The sequence below is a fragment of the Panthera tigris genome, chromosome F2, assembly GCF_018350195.1.
Source record: "Panthera tigris isolate Pti1 chromosome F2, P.tigris_Pti1_mat1.1, whole genome shotgun sequence".
NCBI classification, from domain to species: Eukaryota; Metazoa; Chordata; class Mammalia; order Carnivora; family Felidae; genus Panthera; species Panthera tigris.
The window spans coordinates 13,073,844-13,087,847 of record NC_056676.1 but is presented as its reverse complement, the minus strand read 5'-3'; the positions used below and the strand labels follow the sequence as shown (position 1 = coordinate 13,087,847).

General features: G+C 42.3%; 1 protein-coding gene across 5 annotated transcripts in view; it reads left to right on the top strand.

Annotated features, from left to right (window-relative positions):
• ASPH (aspartate beta-hydroxylase) overlaps positions 1–14,004 on the top strand; it is a 222,254-nt gene that overhangs the window by 20,502 nt on the left and 187,748 nt on the right. Inside the window, exon 1 of one of the 5 annotated variants that reach the window (XM_007085002.3) lies at positions 13,583–13,721. The exons of 3 other annotated variants lie outside the window; for them this stretch is intronic. In XM_007085002.3, coding sequence (XP_007085064.1) covers positions 13,712–13,721 — 10 coding nt within the window. In that variant the 5' untranslated portion in view covers positions 13,583–13,711. Of the gene's footprint in view, positions 1–13,582; positions 13,722–14,004 lie in introns of those variants that run through there. One more of the 5 variants, XM_015538820.2, reaches the window with a different exon arrangement.

Genomic DNA, 14,004 nt, shown 5'->3' with positions numbered 1-14,004 from the left:
CACTGAGGGCTTGCTGTGCTCCAGGCCCCATGCTCGGTGGGGAGAGAACACAGCAGGCCAGTCTAGCACCACGCCTCTGGGGATGTTGCTGACCTGTGGGCGGCCAAGCTATAAATATTGGTTGAATCAATGAGCTGTGCCTGAGCAAGGAGTAGGGAAAGGAAGACTAAACTGAGAATGATCTGAGGCTTTTAAAGACCCCAGACCCCAGACTCCAGACTCCAACTAATGTTTTCTGGGTAGTTAACTTTTGGGGAATCAGGACAAGTAGGAGAGGTGGCAAAGACCCCCCAGAGGACAGACGGCCCGTTCTTATTAAAGGAAGCCGGGTTCAGGGTAACTAAACTGAAGTCTCACGGCACCCGTAGGCAAATTCTGGGTTTAAAAATTATTTTTAAGCACCCAGAAAAGAAAGCCTTGAAGACTGGGAGACAGACAGGTTTACCAAGGTTACTAAGTTACTAAGTAACTACAGGTTACTAAGAAAACCAGAACTGCTTGTGCATTTTGATAAGCTTTCCAAATAAGTGGTCAGGATACAATCTTGATACTTTTCCTGACTTCACCAAGGTATTTAACACCATCTCTGAAAATCCACCTGTGCCAAAGATGGCAAAACATTGGGGGACTGTACCCACGGAGCACTGATTTAATGGGCACATGTCAACTTCAAGGGAGCCCCACCCACGTAATGCTTGTTAAATTTGTGGGTGACACTAAGTTCTGACGGAAACCTAATGCCAGGAGGGAAGAACACACTGCAAAAGAACAGCCTGGCTGGGAAGGTGGACTTTACCCGGGTTAGCATGGTATTTGCAAAATAAACTCTGGGAGAAGCTTGAAGTAGGAAGTTTTTTTTTTGTTGTTGTTGTTGTTTTTTGTTGTTTTTTTTTTTAAGGTCTAGTATTTTGTTTGGGTGTGGTTGTTTTAATTGCTTTTAGTCTCAGAGGGAGTTGCCTGCATCATGTGACTGAGGAAGAGTCCCCTTCAGTATTTGTGTTCTTGGTGACCAGAGTGAGGGAGGTGAAAAGCCCATTGTGTTGGGTGGGCTGCCTCTGGAATTGTGGCTTCAGATGAGGGGGCTGCTGTTAAGGAGACAATGATGGAGGACTTCTTGGAGTAGGAGGAGCTTTCGGTGAGGTCCTTGGCTGAGGGCGTGTTGACAATGATGCGAGGAATGGGTGAAAACGCGGGGGATGGCTAGTCTGGACTACGGAGTCCTCCTGGGGGACATCACCATTTCCAAGGGTTTGAGCAGCCCCTGGGGGGCAGAGGAGTAGGCTTACTGTCCCAGGTGAATTTGAGGCCCAGGTGGGGCATCTGGTGGAAGATGTCCAGCAAGCACATGGAGGCTTGTGAGTAGAACTTGCCTGTAGGAGACGTCCAGGTGGAGACAGCTTCCCCGCTTCTTAACTAACTTTGAGACCAGTGGCTGAATTGGGATCCTTTGCATTACTACTTTGTTGAGGACTTGGTCCTGAACTTCTTTGATCTTCTTTTCTAAAACCAGTCTAATTTTGTTTTTATTTTTATATTTTTCCAACTTTGTTTTGAAACTTTAAACCTATACAACAGCAAAAAGATTTTGTACGTTGAAAGACTTGCATACTGTTTGCTTGGATTTGCCACATTTGCTCCGGGTGTGTGTTTATCTGTCTTCCTTTTCCTCTCTCTCCTTCTTTGGAACTCTTTGAGAGTAAGCTGTAGTCATCATAACAATTTAACTCACTTAACTAATTCCCCATGTTTCTCCTAAGGACAAGGACATTCTCATACATAACCACTGTAGAATTCTCCAACTCAAGAAATTATCTAAATGCACTCCGTCTTCAGATTTTTTTTAGTTGTTTCTGGAAGCATCTTTAAAACTTGAAGCTTTTTTTTTTTTTTTTTTTTAATTGGTTACTTATCCAGAATCCAATCAGGAATTAACTTGGGAGCTAGCTTTTAACATTTCAGGCTCCTAGCCTTAAGCATCTGGAGCATTGGATTCTTTAGGACTAGAATGGGCCTGGAAATCTATATTCTCCCACCTTTTTAATATGAAAATATTCAATCCTTTAAGACTGTTACAAGAAAAGTTCATTTAGATTCACTAGTTGTTAGTATTTTAATGTGTTTGCGTTCTCTGTTTCTCTAGACACACACAAAGATACTGTTTTATGTATTTATGCATTTTGCTGCTGAACCATTTGAAAGTTAAATCATAATGCTTCACCTCGTAATACTTTAAGTCATAATAACATTCTTCAGCGTGTTCTTCCTAAGAACAAGGATATGCTCCAGCATAACCACCATGTAATTATAATGCTTAGGAAATTTAACACTGCTGTAGTATTGTTACCTAATATAAAGTCCATACTCAAGTTTTCCTAATTTATTCCAATAATATCCTTTAAGCTGACCCTCCAGCCCACCTTTCAATTCTTGATGTCTATTTTACATAAAGATTTTTAAAATTATGTTTCCCCCCACAAAGTCTCACAGGTAAACTATATGCCTTCTCGCTAAAACATGTTGCTTTTTGTGATTTTCTAAAGATTTTACTGGGTGTACGAGGTGAAGATTACAGTAAAGAGAAACCTTCTGGTTTCCTCAGTATTCTGGTAATGTAAATTTGTGAGTCATGAAAAGTTGGGGGGAAATGTACAAATAATTGCACAGGTAAACTTGTTTTTGAAAAAAAGCTAAGGGTTCAAGTGTTGGTGGGGCTGTTGGGTGGCAGAGGAATTAGGTTTATTCCATCCCCGTGAATTTGAGGGGAAAATAATTGGCTTAGAAACATTTTTGTGACTCATCATATCTAACGAAAATATTCCTTAAAACTCTCAAAATTTCTCTTGCTTTTACTCTCTGTGATACCTGCCACTAAACGACATTTAGTCGACGTATCTCTGACCTGGCCTTTCACTTTCTGACCTTTCTTTCCTGGGCACAGTGTTTGAGCCAGTGACGGAGCTTCTGTCAGGGACAGTATGTCACAGATCCAGTAATTAAGTGTGAGCACTGAAATGGATGTCACATTTCAGAATGTGAAGCATGGAACCCTGTTAAAGTTTAAATACCATTTTCCAATTCGGTGATATATAAAGAATGAGTAAATAATACATGAGACAGCATCAAAATTAAAAGCTTTTACCCATCAAAAGATGCTTTAAGAAAATGAATAGGAAAGTTGTAATCTGGCAGAAAATTTTGTAACACATAGATCTATTAAAGGACAGGTGTTTAGGAAATATCAGGAACTCCTGCAATTCAGTTTAAGAGTGTTAGGAAAAATAGACAAGTGTGCAAAAGACGTGAACAGACAGTTCACAAAAGATGATAAATGGTCAGTAAGCACATGAAGAATGTGCTCAAACATTGGTCTCAGGAGAATGCAGATTAAACCACAGTGAGACACAACTGATAGTGGTCAGAATGGCCAGCGTTGAAAAGACTGACAATTCCAAATGTTGGCAAGATCCTAGAAAAGACCCCTCGTACATTCTTAGTAGGTTTATAAAATGGTAGAACCACTTTGGCGAAAGGTCTGGCAGCTGCTTATAATTCTGAATATACATGTGGCCCCTGATCCAGTAATTGCGAGTGATTTAGCGCAAGAGAAATGCAAGCGTGTTATTTCCTATATGCGAGCGATAGTCTTGTACGAGAGTATTCCTAATAACTTTGCTTGTAATAGTCCAAATGGGGAACAGTCCAGGTTTCTACCAATAGTAGAGTGGCTACATTCTAATATACTCTGGTATGTTTATACAGTGGAGGACTGTTGAGCAACAGAAAAGAATGAACTGCTTCTACACAGAGCATGCTTGGCTCTCTGGTACGTAACGCCAAGGGACGGAAGCCTTACACAAACAAGCACATATTGTGTGCACACATAGGCAAAACCAGGGGGAAAAAGAAGGAAGAACAAAGGGTCTGACACTGGGGTTGGGGTTGGGTTTGGGGTGGAAGGTGATTGGAAAGGCCCATGAGAGAACTTATGGGTGGTGTTAATCTTCAGTGTCTTGACAGGGCTTTGGGTTACACAGTGTGTATTTTTGTGAAAACTCAGAGTGTACACTTAAAATGAGAGCGTTTCATTTCATGTAAATTTTACATAAAAAATGGTAAAGAATGGGGCGCCTGGGTGGCTCAGTCGGTTAAGCGTCTGACTTCGGCTCAGGTCATGACTCATGGTTTGTGAGTTCGAGCTCCCGTCGGGCTCTGTGCTGACGACTAGGAGCCTGGAGCCTGCTTGGGATTCTGTGTCTCCCTCTCTCCACTCCTCCCCCACTCATGCTCATCTCTCTCTCTGTCTCTCTCTCTCTCTCAAAAATAAATAAAGCTTAAAAAAATTTTAAAAAATGGTAAAGAAATATAAAACTGTAGGTTATGATAGAAGCTGAAGTACTTAGAGGAGGTGAACCAGTGTCTACAAGTTATCTTGAAATGTATTACATATAAAATAGGTTAGTAGATGGATATAGAGGGATGAATTGACATGCCATAAACATTATAATAAAGTGTTCATGGTAGAATCTAAGTGATAGCACATGGGTATTCTTTGTGAAATTTGTTCAGCTTTGTTGTGTGTTTGAAAAGTTTCATAATAAAACCTTGGGAAAATACATTGTTTTTCGGTCATATGAAAAATAGTTAAATACTGGCAGTTTTTCATGGGCTGTCCTAATAACATGTGGCCACATTTTGTAGCTGTTTCATTTAGCAGAGTCTTTGTCTGACAAGGCGTTGATACAAAGCCTCATTTTCTTTCAGTCATTGTGCTTAGCTGGACTGGATTAATGTGTGGTTGGCAAGGCTCTTGACCGTCTTTGGGACAGATTCCCTAACGTACCAGTCACTCTCCATTTCTGGTCTGTTTGCTTTAAATCAGGTCTCCTCTTCAGCGTAGAATTTTTTTTTATCTCCTATTAGCAGCAAGACTGGAGGGCACGAAGGAGGGGAAGGGCTCTACGTGGCCCTCTTTGGGGCAGTGCCTTCCTTGCCTCTTGTAGGCTGTCCTCAAAATACATTGTGATGCATAATTGCATCAACTATGCTTTTGGCCTATGATTTTCTAGTAAGTTAACTCTGAGACCCATATGCTTTGCCATTTACACGTGAATCCCCTGCACACTTTGTGCTAGTGCTTTTCTGTCCCCCTCCCATCTCTCCCCATTTGCCTCTGAGGACACTTTTTGTAAATGATGAATTCCATTGTCCTAGAAAGTGGGAACTGGTGAGGTAGGATAGCTATGGATCTTCCGCTGTCTAAAGGGGTTAAGGTCAAAGGCGTTTGGGAACACAGCTGCAAATCAACTGTGGTCGTACCTGTTGGTTTTATGACCTAGTCTCGTTGCCTTAGAGTTAGATGAGTGGGGCTAGGCTTTTGTTTTACTGTTTTTTTGTTTTTTGGGTTTTTTTTTTACAATTTTTTTTTACTGTTACTGTTTTTAGTTTTGAAAAAAGAAACTTATTGTTTGTTTCATATTTCTTCTAACAACTTTTTACCACCTCAGAGTTTCTGAATGGACACCACAACTCAGTTTTCTTTAGACCCTCCGCCATTCCCAGTTCAGCAGGAGACTGTCTGATTTTGAACTCCATAATCACTAAACACCACTAATAACTGTTACCCACATTGATGATTGATTTGCCAGGGAGTGCTTTTTCCTCTGAGACTGTTTTCTCTTTATTGAGTGCTCTGTAGGGGGAACTAATTAAGCCTAAAACACTAACTTGTTAGGCCTGGTGTGAGGAAATGAATTTTTGGAGTTAACTACCATTTATAGTATGGTTTTAGCATCTTACGAATGGCACTTCAGTCCCTTGCAGATTCATAGGTGGAGGTTGATGGACCTGTGTTCATCACTGCAGAAGAGAACAGCTGAATCCAGGACACAAACAGGGGGACGTTGGGACAGTGGTTCCTCAACCTGGGGTTCCAAAGAGCAGTGAAGGTTCCTAAAAATAAAGGGAGGCTGATATAGATAGTCACAGCTAATATTTCACTTTCCTTTACTATTTACACTAATGAAAATGGAGACGAGTTCTCAGTTTTGTCTTACTAAATTCTAATAGCCCTTGTCACTCCTTCAGCCCCCTGTGCCTTTTCTATACAGGGTCAGTCAGGAGAGCAGTGTCAGGCATCTGACTGTGGGGCCAGGTGCACGGGGGCTGCAGCATCCTTCCAGCGTGGGCCTACTTACGTTCAATATAGGTGGCAGTCACCAAAGATGGATCAGTGAGGAAATTATCTGACACAGAAGCAGTGAAAACTTGCTCGTAGACCAGCTTGGCTTCATAACCAGTGTTTGGGAAACAATGGGCTTCTTTCTTAATATTTCCCTTAACTATTTATAGGTCTTTTCCTAGTGTGAATTAATTTTAGGATAACTTGGGAAAATGGAAGAAACTTGAAGTGGTGTGACATTTGTTGGATTAGATTTTGTGCACTTTTTTTGTCAAGTATGAGCAGGAAGAAGTGTGATTACTCATATCATATCAAGAATTTGAGAAGGAGTTTATGCATTTAACAAACGTTTGTTTAGTTCCTACTAGGTGCAAGGAAAATGTAGACGAATGAACAAGGCAGATGAAACATGCATTCTGAAGGAAGAAGGAAGTTAAGAACTAAATTACCGATGAAATAATGCTGTGAAGAAGTACATACTACTGTGAGAGTGTATTAGAAAATGCTCTCACAGGAATAAATAGACAGTGGGAAAAAGGCAGTCTCTTGAACAAATGGTTTTGGCAAAACTGGATAGGTACATGCAAAAGAATGAAACTCAACCACTTTCTTTCACCTTACATAAAAATAGATTCAAAATGTGAGACCTGAAACCATAAAAATCCTTGAAGAGAGAATAGTCAATAATTTGTCTGACATTGGCCACCATAGCAGTGTTTTTCTAGCTATGTCTCCCGAGGAAAGGGAAATGAAAGTAAAAATATACTGTTGGGACTACATCAAAATAAAAAATTTCTGCCCAGTGAAGGAAACAATCAACAAAACTAAAAGGCAACCTACTGAATGGGAGAAGATATCTGCAAATGACAAACCTGATAAAGGGTTAGTACCTAAAATATATAAAGAACTGATACCACTCAACACCCAAGAAATAAATACTCTAGTTAAAAATGGGCAGAAGAGATGAACAGGCATTTCTCCAAAGAAGACAGACAGATGGTCAACAGACACATGAAAAGGTGCTCAACATCACTCATCATGAAAATCTAAATCAAAACTTCAATGAAAGAGACACCTGTCAGATACATCTGTCAAATATACCTGTCAGAATGGCTAAAATAAAAACACAAGAAATAACAAATGTTGGTGAGGATGTAGAGAAAAAGGAGCCCTCTTGTTCTGTTGGTGGGAAGGCAAACTGGTGCAGCCACTCTGAAAACAGTATGGAGGTTCCTCAGAAAATTAATAATAGAACTACTCTATGATCCAGTAATCGTATTTACCCCCAAAATGCAAAAACACAAATTCAAAGGGATACGTGCACCCCTGTGTCTATTGCACCATTATTTACAGCAGCCTAACTATGGATGCAGCTCAGCTGTCCATTGATAGGTGAATGGATAAAGAAGTGGTATGTGTATATAGTGGAATATTATTCCTCCATAACAAAGCATGAGATCTTGCCATTTGCAACAATAGGGATGAAGCTAGAGAGTATAATGCTAAGCGAAATAAGTCAGAGAAAGACACATTTCACTCATGTGTGGAATTTAAGAAACAGAACAAATGAGCAAAGGCAAAAAGACAAACCAAGAAAAAGTCTTCGTTTAAAAAATGTATATTCATTTATTTTGAGACAGAACTTGCGTGCACAGGGTGGGGAGGGGCGCAGAGAGAGAATCCCAGGCAGGCTCCGGGCTATCAGCACAGAGCCCAAAGTGGAGCTCGATATCATGAACTGTGAGATCATGATCTGAGCCCAAATCAAGAGTTGGACACTTAAGCGACTCAGCCACCTAGCCACCCCCCGAGAAACAGACTCTTAACTATAGAGAACAAACTGATGGTTACCAGAGGGGAGGTAGGTGGGGCAGTGAGTGAAATAGGGGATGGAGATTAAAGAGTACACTTCTCATGATGAAAGAGAAAATAATAATCATAGTAACAAAGAGAAACAGAAAGAAAAAGAAAATGCCGTCACAGTGTTATGGGAAAGCCTCCTTGGAGAGGTGGGATTTAAGAAGAACAAGCAGTAGATAGCTGGGCTGGGGGCAACTATGTGGTGGTAACCCAGTGTTGACGTTCATTCAGGAAGAGGGCATGGCCTTTGCAGGACCAGAGCAGGGTGAGTGTTTTGTATCTGGAACATACACAGCCATAGGAAGTGACACAAAATGAAAGCCAGAGTGGTTGGCTGGGGCCATGTCAAATAGAGTCTTATAGGCCACATCAAAGATTTTTATTTTATCTTAAGAACAGTGTGAACCCCTAAGAAAAATAGGGTTTTTTTTAAAAAAGGGTAATGATACAATCGGGTTGAAAAAATTATTGTGGCTGCTGTATAGAGCAGGAAAAGTATGTTAAAGTATTATAGTAACCTATGAGATGATGGTAACATGGATTTGGGTGGTCTCAGTAGAGGGGCAGAACTATGGGTGGTTTGAGACACAGTTTTCCACTTCTTTTATGTCATGGCACATATAAATGGTTTTTTAAAATATCATGCCAGGGTAAATAGGCAAGGATGACCCAGGGGCTGAGGGGAATTCACGTCTTGGCATAGGTGTAAGCCATTTGCAACAGCCTGCTAGAGAGACTCTGACTTGAGAGATGGGTATTTGGGAAAAGAAAGAGGATGAAGTCAAGGATGAATGCCAAGTTTTTGGTTTAAGCAGCTGGCTTTTGATGGAAGTGTTCCTGAGATTTGGACAGAGAGGAGAGGAGAAAGATCATGGGTTCAGTTGTGTGTATGCAGAGTTTGGGTTTTCCATACGGATTCAAATGGATATTGAGTAGACAGATACGTTTGGACCTAAAAGGAGAGGAAAGTTTAAGCCTATGGATGCATTAGTCAACTAGGGAGACGGCATAGGAGCAAGGCATATGGAATTTCCACATTTGAAAGTCAACTAGAGGAGAATGAAGTAGCAAAGGGGATTGAGAAGTAGAAAGTTCAGAAAGGTAGAAGAAATACGAGATGAAGAATCAGAAAAAGTCAAGCAAGGAAAGAGAATGTTTTAGGAGGAAGAATTCCTTTGAGGGCAAGTTAGATGAGGACTGAAAATACTCCATTGGATTCAGCAACATGGAAGTCATTGGCGTCACATTAGAGTGACTGCCCTGTGCAGAAGCTACATCGCAGCCTACGTACAGGGGGTAAGGAGTGAGTGGGCCATCACAAAATGAAAGCAGTGAAATCATAGCTCTGTTGAGAATTTCATCTATGATGGGAAGGAGAAAGAGCAGGGGCTCACTCTGGGCTTGAGGGAAGATGTAGTAAAGGCAGAAAGGCTGACAGTACCGGAGAGTGAAAGGATAAGGAGGGTGAGGTAGCTGAGGAATTGGGAGGAAAACAATGGATGCTGGTGAATGTAGGTTTGTGATGGGTGGCAGTGCAGTCCAGATGGTTTCCTGCTGATGCTTCTGTCTTCTGTGCTATAAGAGGCTATGGCGTTTTCCGAGTATGAGAAAATAGGATTCTTGAGGGGCAGAGATGTTTGAAATAGTCCTTCTGGAGAACAGGAAAGGGAGTGTTCCAGAGATGTGTGCAGGATTGACAGGCAGCCCTGAGGGCCCGTTGGGATTCGCTCCACTGTGTCCTGTGCGTGATTTCTTTTGGTGTCCCTTGCTGCCCTTAACAGTCGTGGATAGGGTGAGTGATTGTGTTCATCCAGAGAGACCGTTATGGCGGATTGATGCAACGAATGGATTGAGGAGCAAAGGCTTTAGTGAGTCAGGGAGTGACTTAACCGATGAACTGTGGACTCTCAACATGGAAAGATGTGAAGGCAGCAGGCGAGGAGGAGTTCAGAAGAAAGTAGAAGCAAGAGAACTACAGGATCCAAGAAGAAGTTGTTGAGTAAACGAGCTGGAAAAATAGGAGGGTGTGTGATCCGAGTGGGTGTTTTTACTCTGTGCATCACATACTCGGGACAGCCTAAACCTTCACATTTAGAGGTGGTGCTCCCTAGCTCGGGGGGGGGGGTGTGTGTGCAAGTAGATTTCACTCAATGTCTGAGGAGTTCTGTCTGTAATACTGGCTATTTAATAATTAGATGTCAAAAAAGTTGCTCATGTTTGCTGTGGAGACTATATGTAGATGAGGGGTGTGTGTGTGTGTGTGTGTGTGTGTGTGTGTGTGTGTGTGTGTGTGTTTGAAGAAATAGATATTTTGGTATCCTTGGTATCTTCGGCTATCCTGCAGTTCTCATGATAGACTCAAGCCAACAGAGCTTTCTTAGCAAGGTTACAGAATCTGTCAAGATGGTTGTGCCAGGGAAGCTACAGAGATACCTCAACAAGGATGAAGATGCCATTGGACAGGTGAATTAGGGTGGGTTTGTCACAAGAGCCCCGGTAGGGATATAATAATAAATGTTGGGGGGGGTGCCTGGGTAGTTCAGTTGGTTAAGCATCCGACTCTTGGTTTCGGATCAGGTCCTGATCTCACAGTGGGTGAGTTTGAGCCGTGTATGGGGCTCTGTGCCTCCTTGGGATTTTCTCTCTCCCTTTCTCTCTGCCCCTTCTCCGCCTTGAATGAATGAATGAATGAATGAATGAATGTTGGCTATAGGATGGAGGGGAGCAAGGTCACTGGGGGTGAAGAAATGAAGGAAAGAGAACTTGTCACATTTGCCACACAGGTGGACATTGACATCACACGGTACTGGCTGGTTTCCAGGTGAGTACGTCACTGAGGGGAGAGAGCACCGCAGGTGGTCGATGGCAGTGAGGAGGCAGGTTGGAGGGCAGTATAACTGGACGGCATGGGCCTCAGAGGAAGAGGGTTTTGTTGTTATTTCTTTTTTAGGGGGTGAGGAAATGATGCTCGGCAAACTGGTCAAAGCAAGCCCTGCTTTCCTCCTCCTCCAGAGCCTGAGAATCAGAGCTGGCTAGCACGGGAAGCCGTGCAATGGTTCTCTTCATGTGTGGTCCCGGCACCAGCTGCCTCCAGTCACCCGGGTGGGAACCTATTAGAAATGCACGTTCTCGGACCCCAGAGGCTCAGAAACTCTGGGAGTGGGCCCAGCAGTCTGTGTTTTGACAAGCCCTCCAGGTGACTGTGATGTGCTCCCGAGAGCCACTGCTGCGAATGAAAGCTGATTGGGTGAGGGGAGGGAAGTAGTCCTTGGGACCCGTGAACAGTCTCATGGATTTCCCCTGGCATGTTTTGGAAGCAGGTAGAGCCTGACATCCGTGGACATGAGACTGGGCTTTTGTGGTCTCCAGTGGCATCAGGCTGATAATAATAGTCTCAGAGCACATGTTAGGAGTTTGATCTTTGTCTGGATGTAGGAATTTGCTATTAGCCCCAGCAGCGATTGATTACGAGGAATAATTTATGACTTTAGTTTGACTTTAGTTGTCATTGCCAGGGTTTTAAAACCGTGATTTTCTATATGCACATGAGTTTACTTTTAAACTTTTCATAAATATTTCCTGTCATAAAAATAAGTTGTGCTTATTATAAGTGAGAGTAACTTGGAATTCAGAATTTCTTTTTCCTTAAGGAAGAAGACAGGTTACATGTTATTTCACAGACTTAGCCTGTTCACCCTATCTCAAATAGCAGGTGTGCCGTTATTGTGCCACTAGGGAGGGAAGACCTTTTCTTAAAAACCTGTAAAACTTGTAAAAGGTGAAGGAGAAGATGGTGTCAATGTGTGTGATGAACATTTGTCAAGGGGGATGATTGGAGCTGTGTTGGAGAAGCCTCAGGGGTGAGGTACCCCCGAATTTAGTAGGCGTGATTCTCATCTCAATTCGGCGTTGGCCACAGACCTGTAATTCAGAATGCAGCTACCTTGGTGCAGGCCCATAAAGGGAGAGAAGGAACTCCGGCAGCTTGGGCAGCCGTGGTGGCAGGCTGGTGTCATGAAACAGAATTGGGATTGGAGGGGTGGGGGCTTGTGCATGTGTCCCAACTGATTCATTGGAAACGTATCTCATGGATGAATTCAACAAACACTTGCACGCCTGGTTTAATGCCAAGATGCATTCTAAAGGCAAGGAAATTGAGGCCCCCAAATCAAAGTCAGTGAGGAAGCCAGGAATCGAATCCGGGTTTCTTAAGTCTGAAATGGGCTACCTACCATGTGAGTATAGTGGCTTGGTTTCCTGTGGCCCCAGGACAGGTCTCTTGTCACTCTTCCTCTCTCTGAAAACAACACAAGAAAACCTCCGAAATATTTGTCAAATAAATTTGTATGGTGGCGGGTCTTCTTAATTCCCTGTCAACAACTGATTCACTATCATGTAACATTTTAGCACTCACTCACTTTAGCAGGACGGATCTTTGAGGAAATGGCTCTTGGTCAGAGGACACCTGGGACGCTCAGCAGTTTTGTTCAGTTGCCCTGATGCCTTGTTCACTCTTTCAGCTCTTGGCCATCAAATATGGGTACCATAGGCGACTGACTCCTCTTCAAAACATTTAAATGTTTAATTTGCTTGTGAAGCATTCAGTTCGGCTGGAAAAAAAAAATTAAACCCTCATAAATAAAGGTTGCTGCCTTGCTCTCGATGCCATTTGTGCTAAATTAATTTAATGTACTAATCAGAGTTCTGATGAATTCTGTGAACTGCTAATTTTAAATCAGTGAATAAATGGTAGTAACTTTGGGCTGGTTTTACTTCCCAGAAGGGACTATGTGGAGTTGGGATTGGAAGGAAGTGGAAAAAATCAGAAACAGTTGCACACTGTCTTTCCAGTATTTTCTCTGAGGTCCTGTTTCCTGGATCACTGTTGCCACGCTTCAGGGTTCCTTCTTTCCCTGCCTGCTCCCTTCCAGCCTATTGGCCCTCCCTCTCCCCCATTCCTCCCCTGCCTATCTTCCCTCCATGCTTTCATTCCCAGCTCCTTCTCCCTTCTTCTCTGGGGAAATATGTTGTTTTTTTTTTTTTTTTTACTTTTGCTGCATTAGGAATTAGACTTGGAATGATCATACCCGTGAATCAGAATTCTAGAACATTAATTAATTTCTTACCATTTAGTTTTCTGTCTCATTCAAACAAACTAAGTAATGGTCTTTTCATGTAGGATTTCATTAGACCCTGAAGGGCCAGATCAAGCTGGTTTTGCGTGGGGCCACATGTTCCAGCAAGGCCTGTTTCAGTTTTGAATGATTCGGTCCTTAGGCTAAAACCATTCGAGACTGACTCCAAGAAAACAGAACTGGCAATACACTTTGTTCCATTTCATTTTGTCCAGCATGCATAATTTTTTTAAGGTTTGGAGTTGGGAGACAGCACCAACCGAGAAAGGAATCCCGTAAGTGGGAGAAAGGCTGTCGCATTGTTAGGAGAGCATTTCAGCCTGAGTGATTAGCGGTATTTGGCCATGAGGAAGGGGCCTCTAAAAATAACTGCTGAGCAGAGTTTGCAGTCAGGTCCAATTTCAGTTCTAGAGGCCTTGCCCGTGGAACAGTTGGCCAGTCTGAAGCTCTGTAGGGAAGGGCACTTGGCGTGCGTGATACCTGCTGATAGCTGATTTTTGTCTTCCATATATACTCTTCATGGATTGAAGAAACTAAAATGGCTGAAGGTAAAGGTACATTTTTATTGTTTGGGTTAAAAGTGGTTTGGGATCTAGCTGACAGCTTTTAGCTTTATTTTCAGTTGTGCACCTTTAAAATAGTTTTGACTGTTCGACTACGTTTTCTACATCTTTTCTATTTAGAACTCCTGGAGACAACACCTTTTCATGGTAGTTTAATTTTTCCTGGAGTAATCTGTCCTTGATCTGAATATGTTTTGGTGTCTTAGAATACCTTTTAGTATATTAGATTATATATTTGTAAAAGCAGAAACCACATTTTAAAAACTTC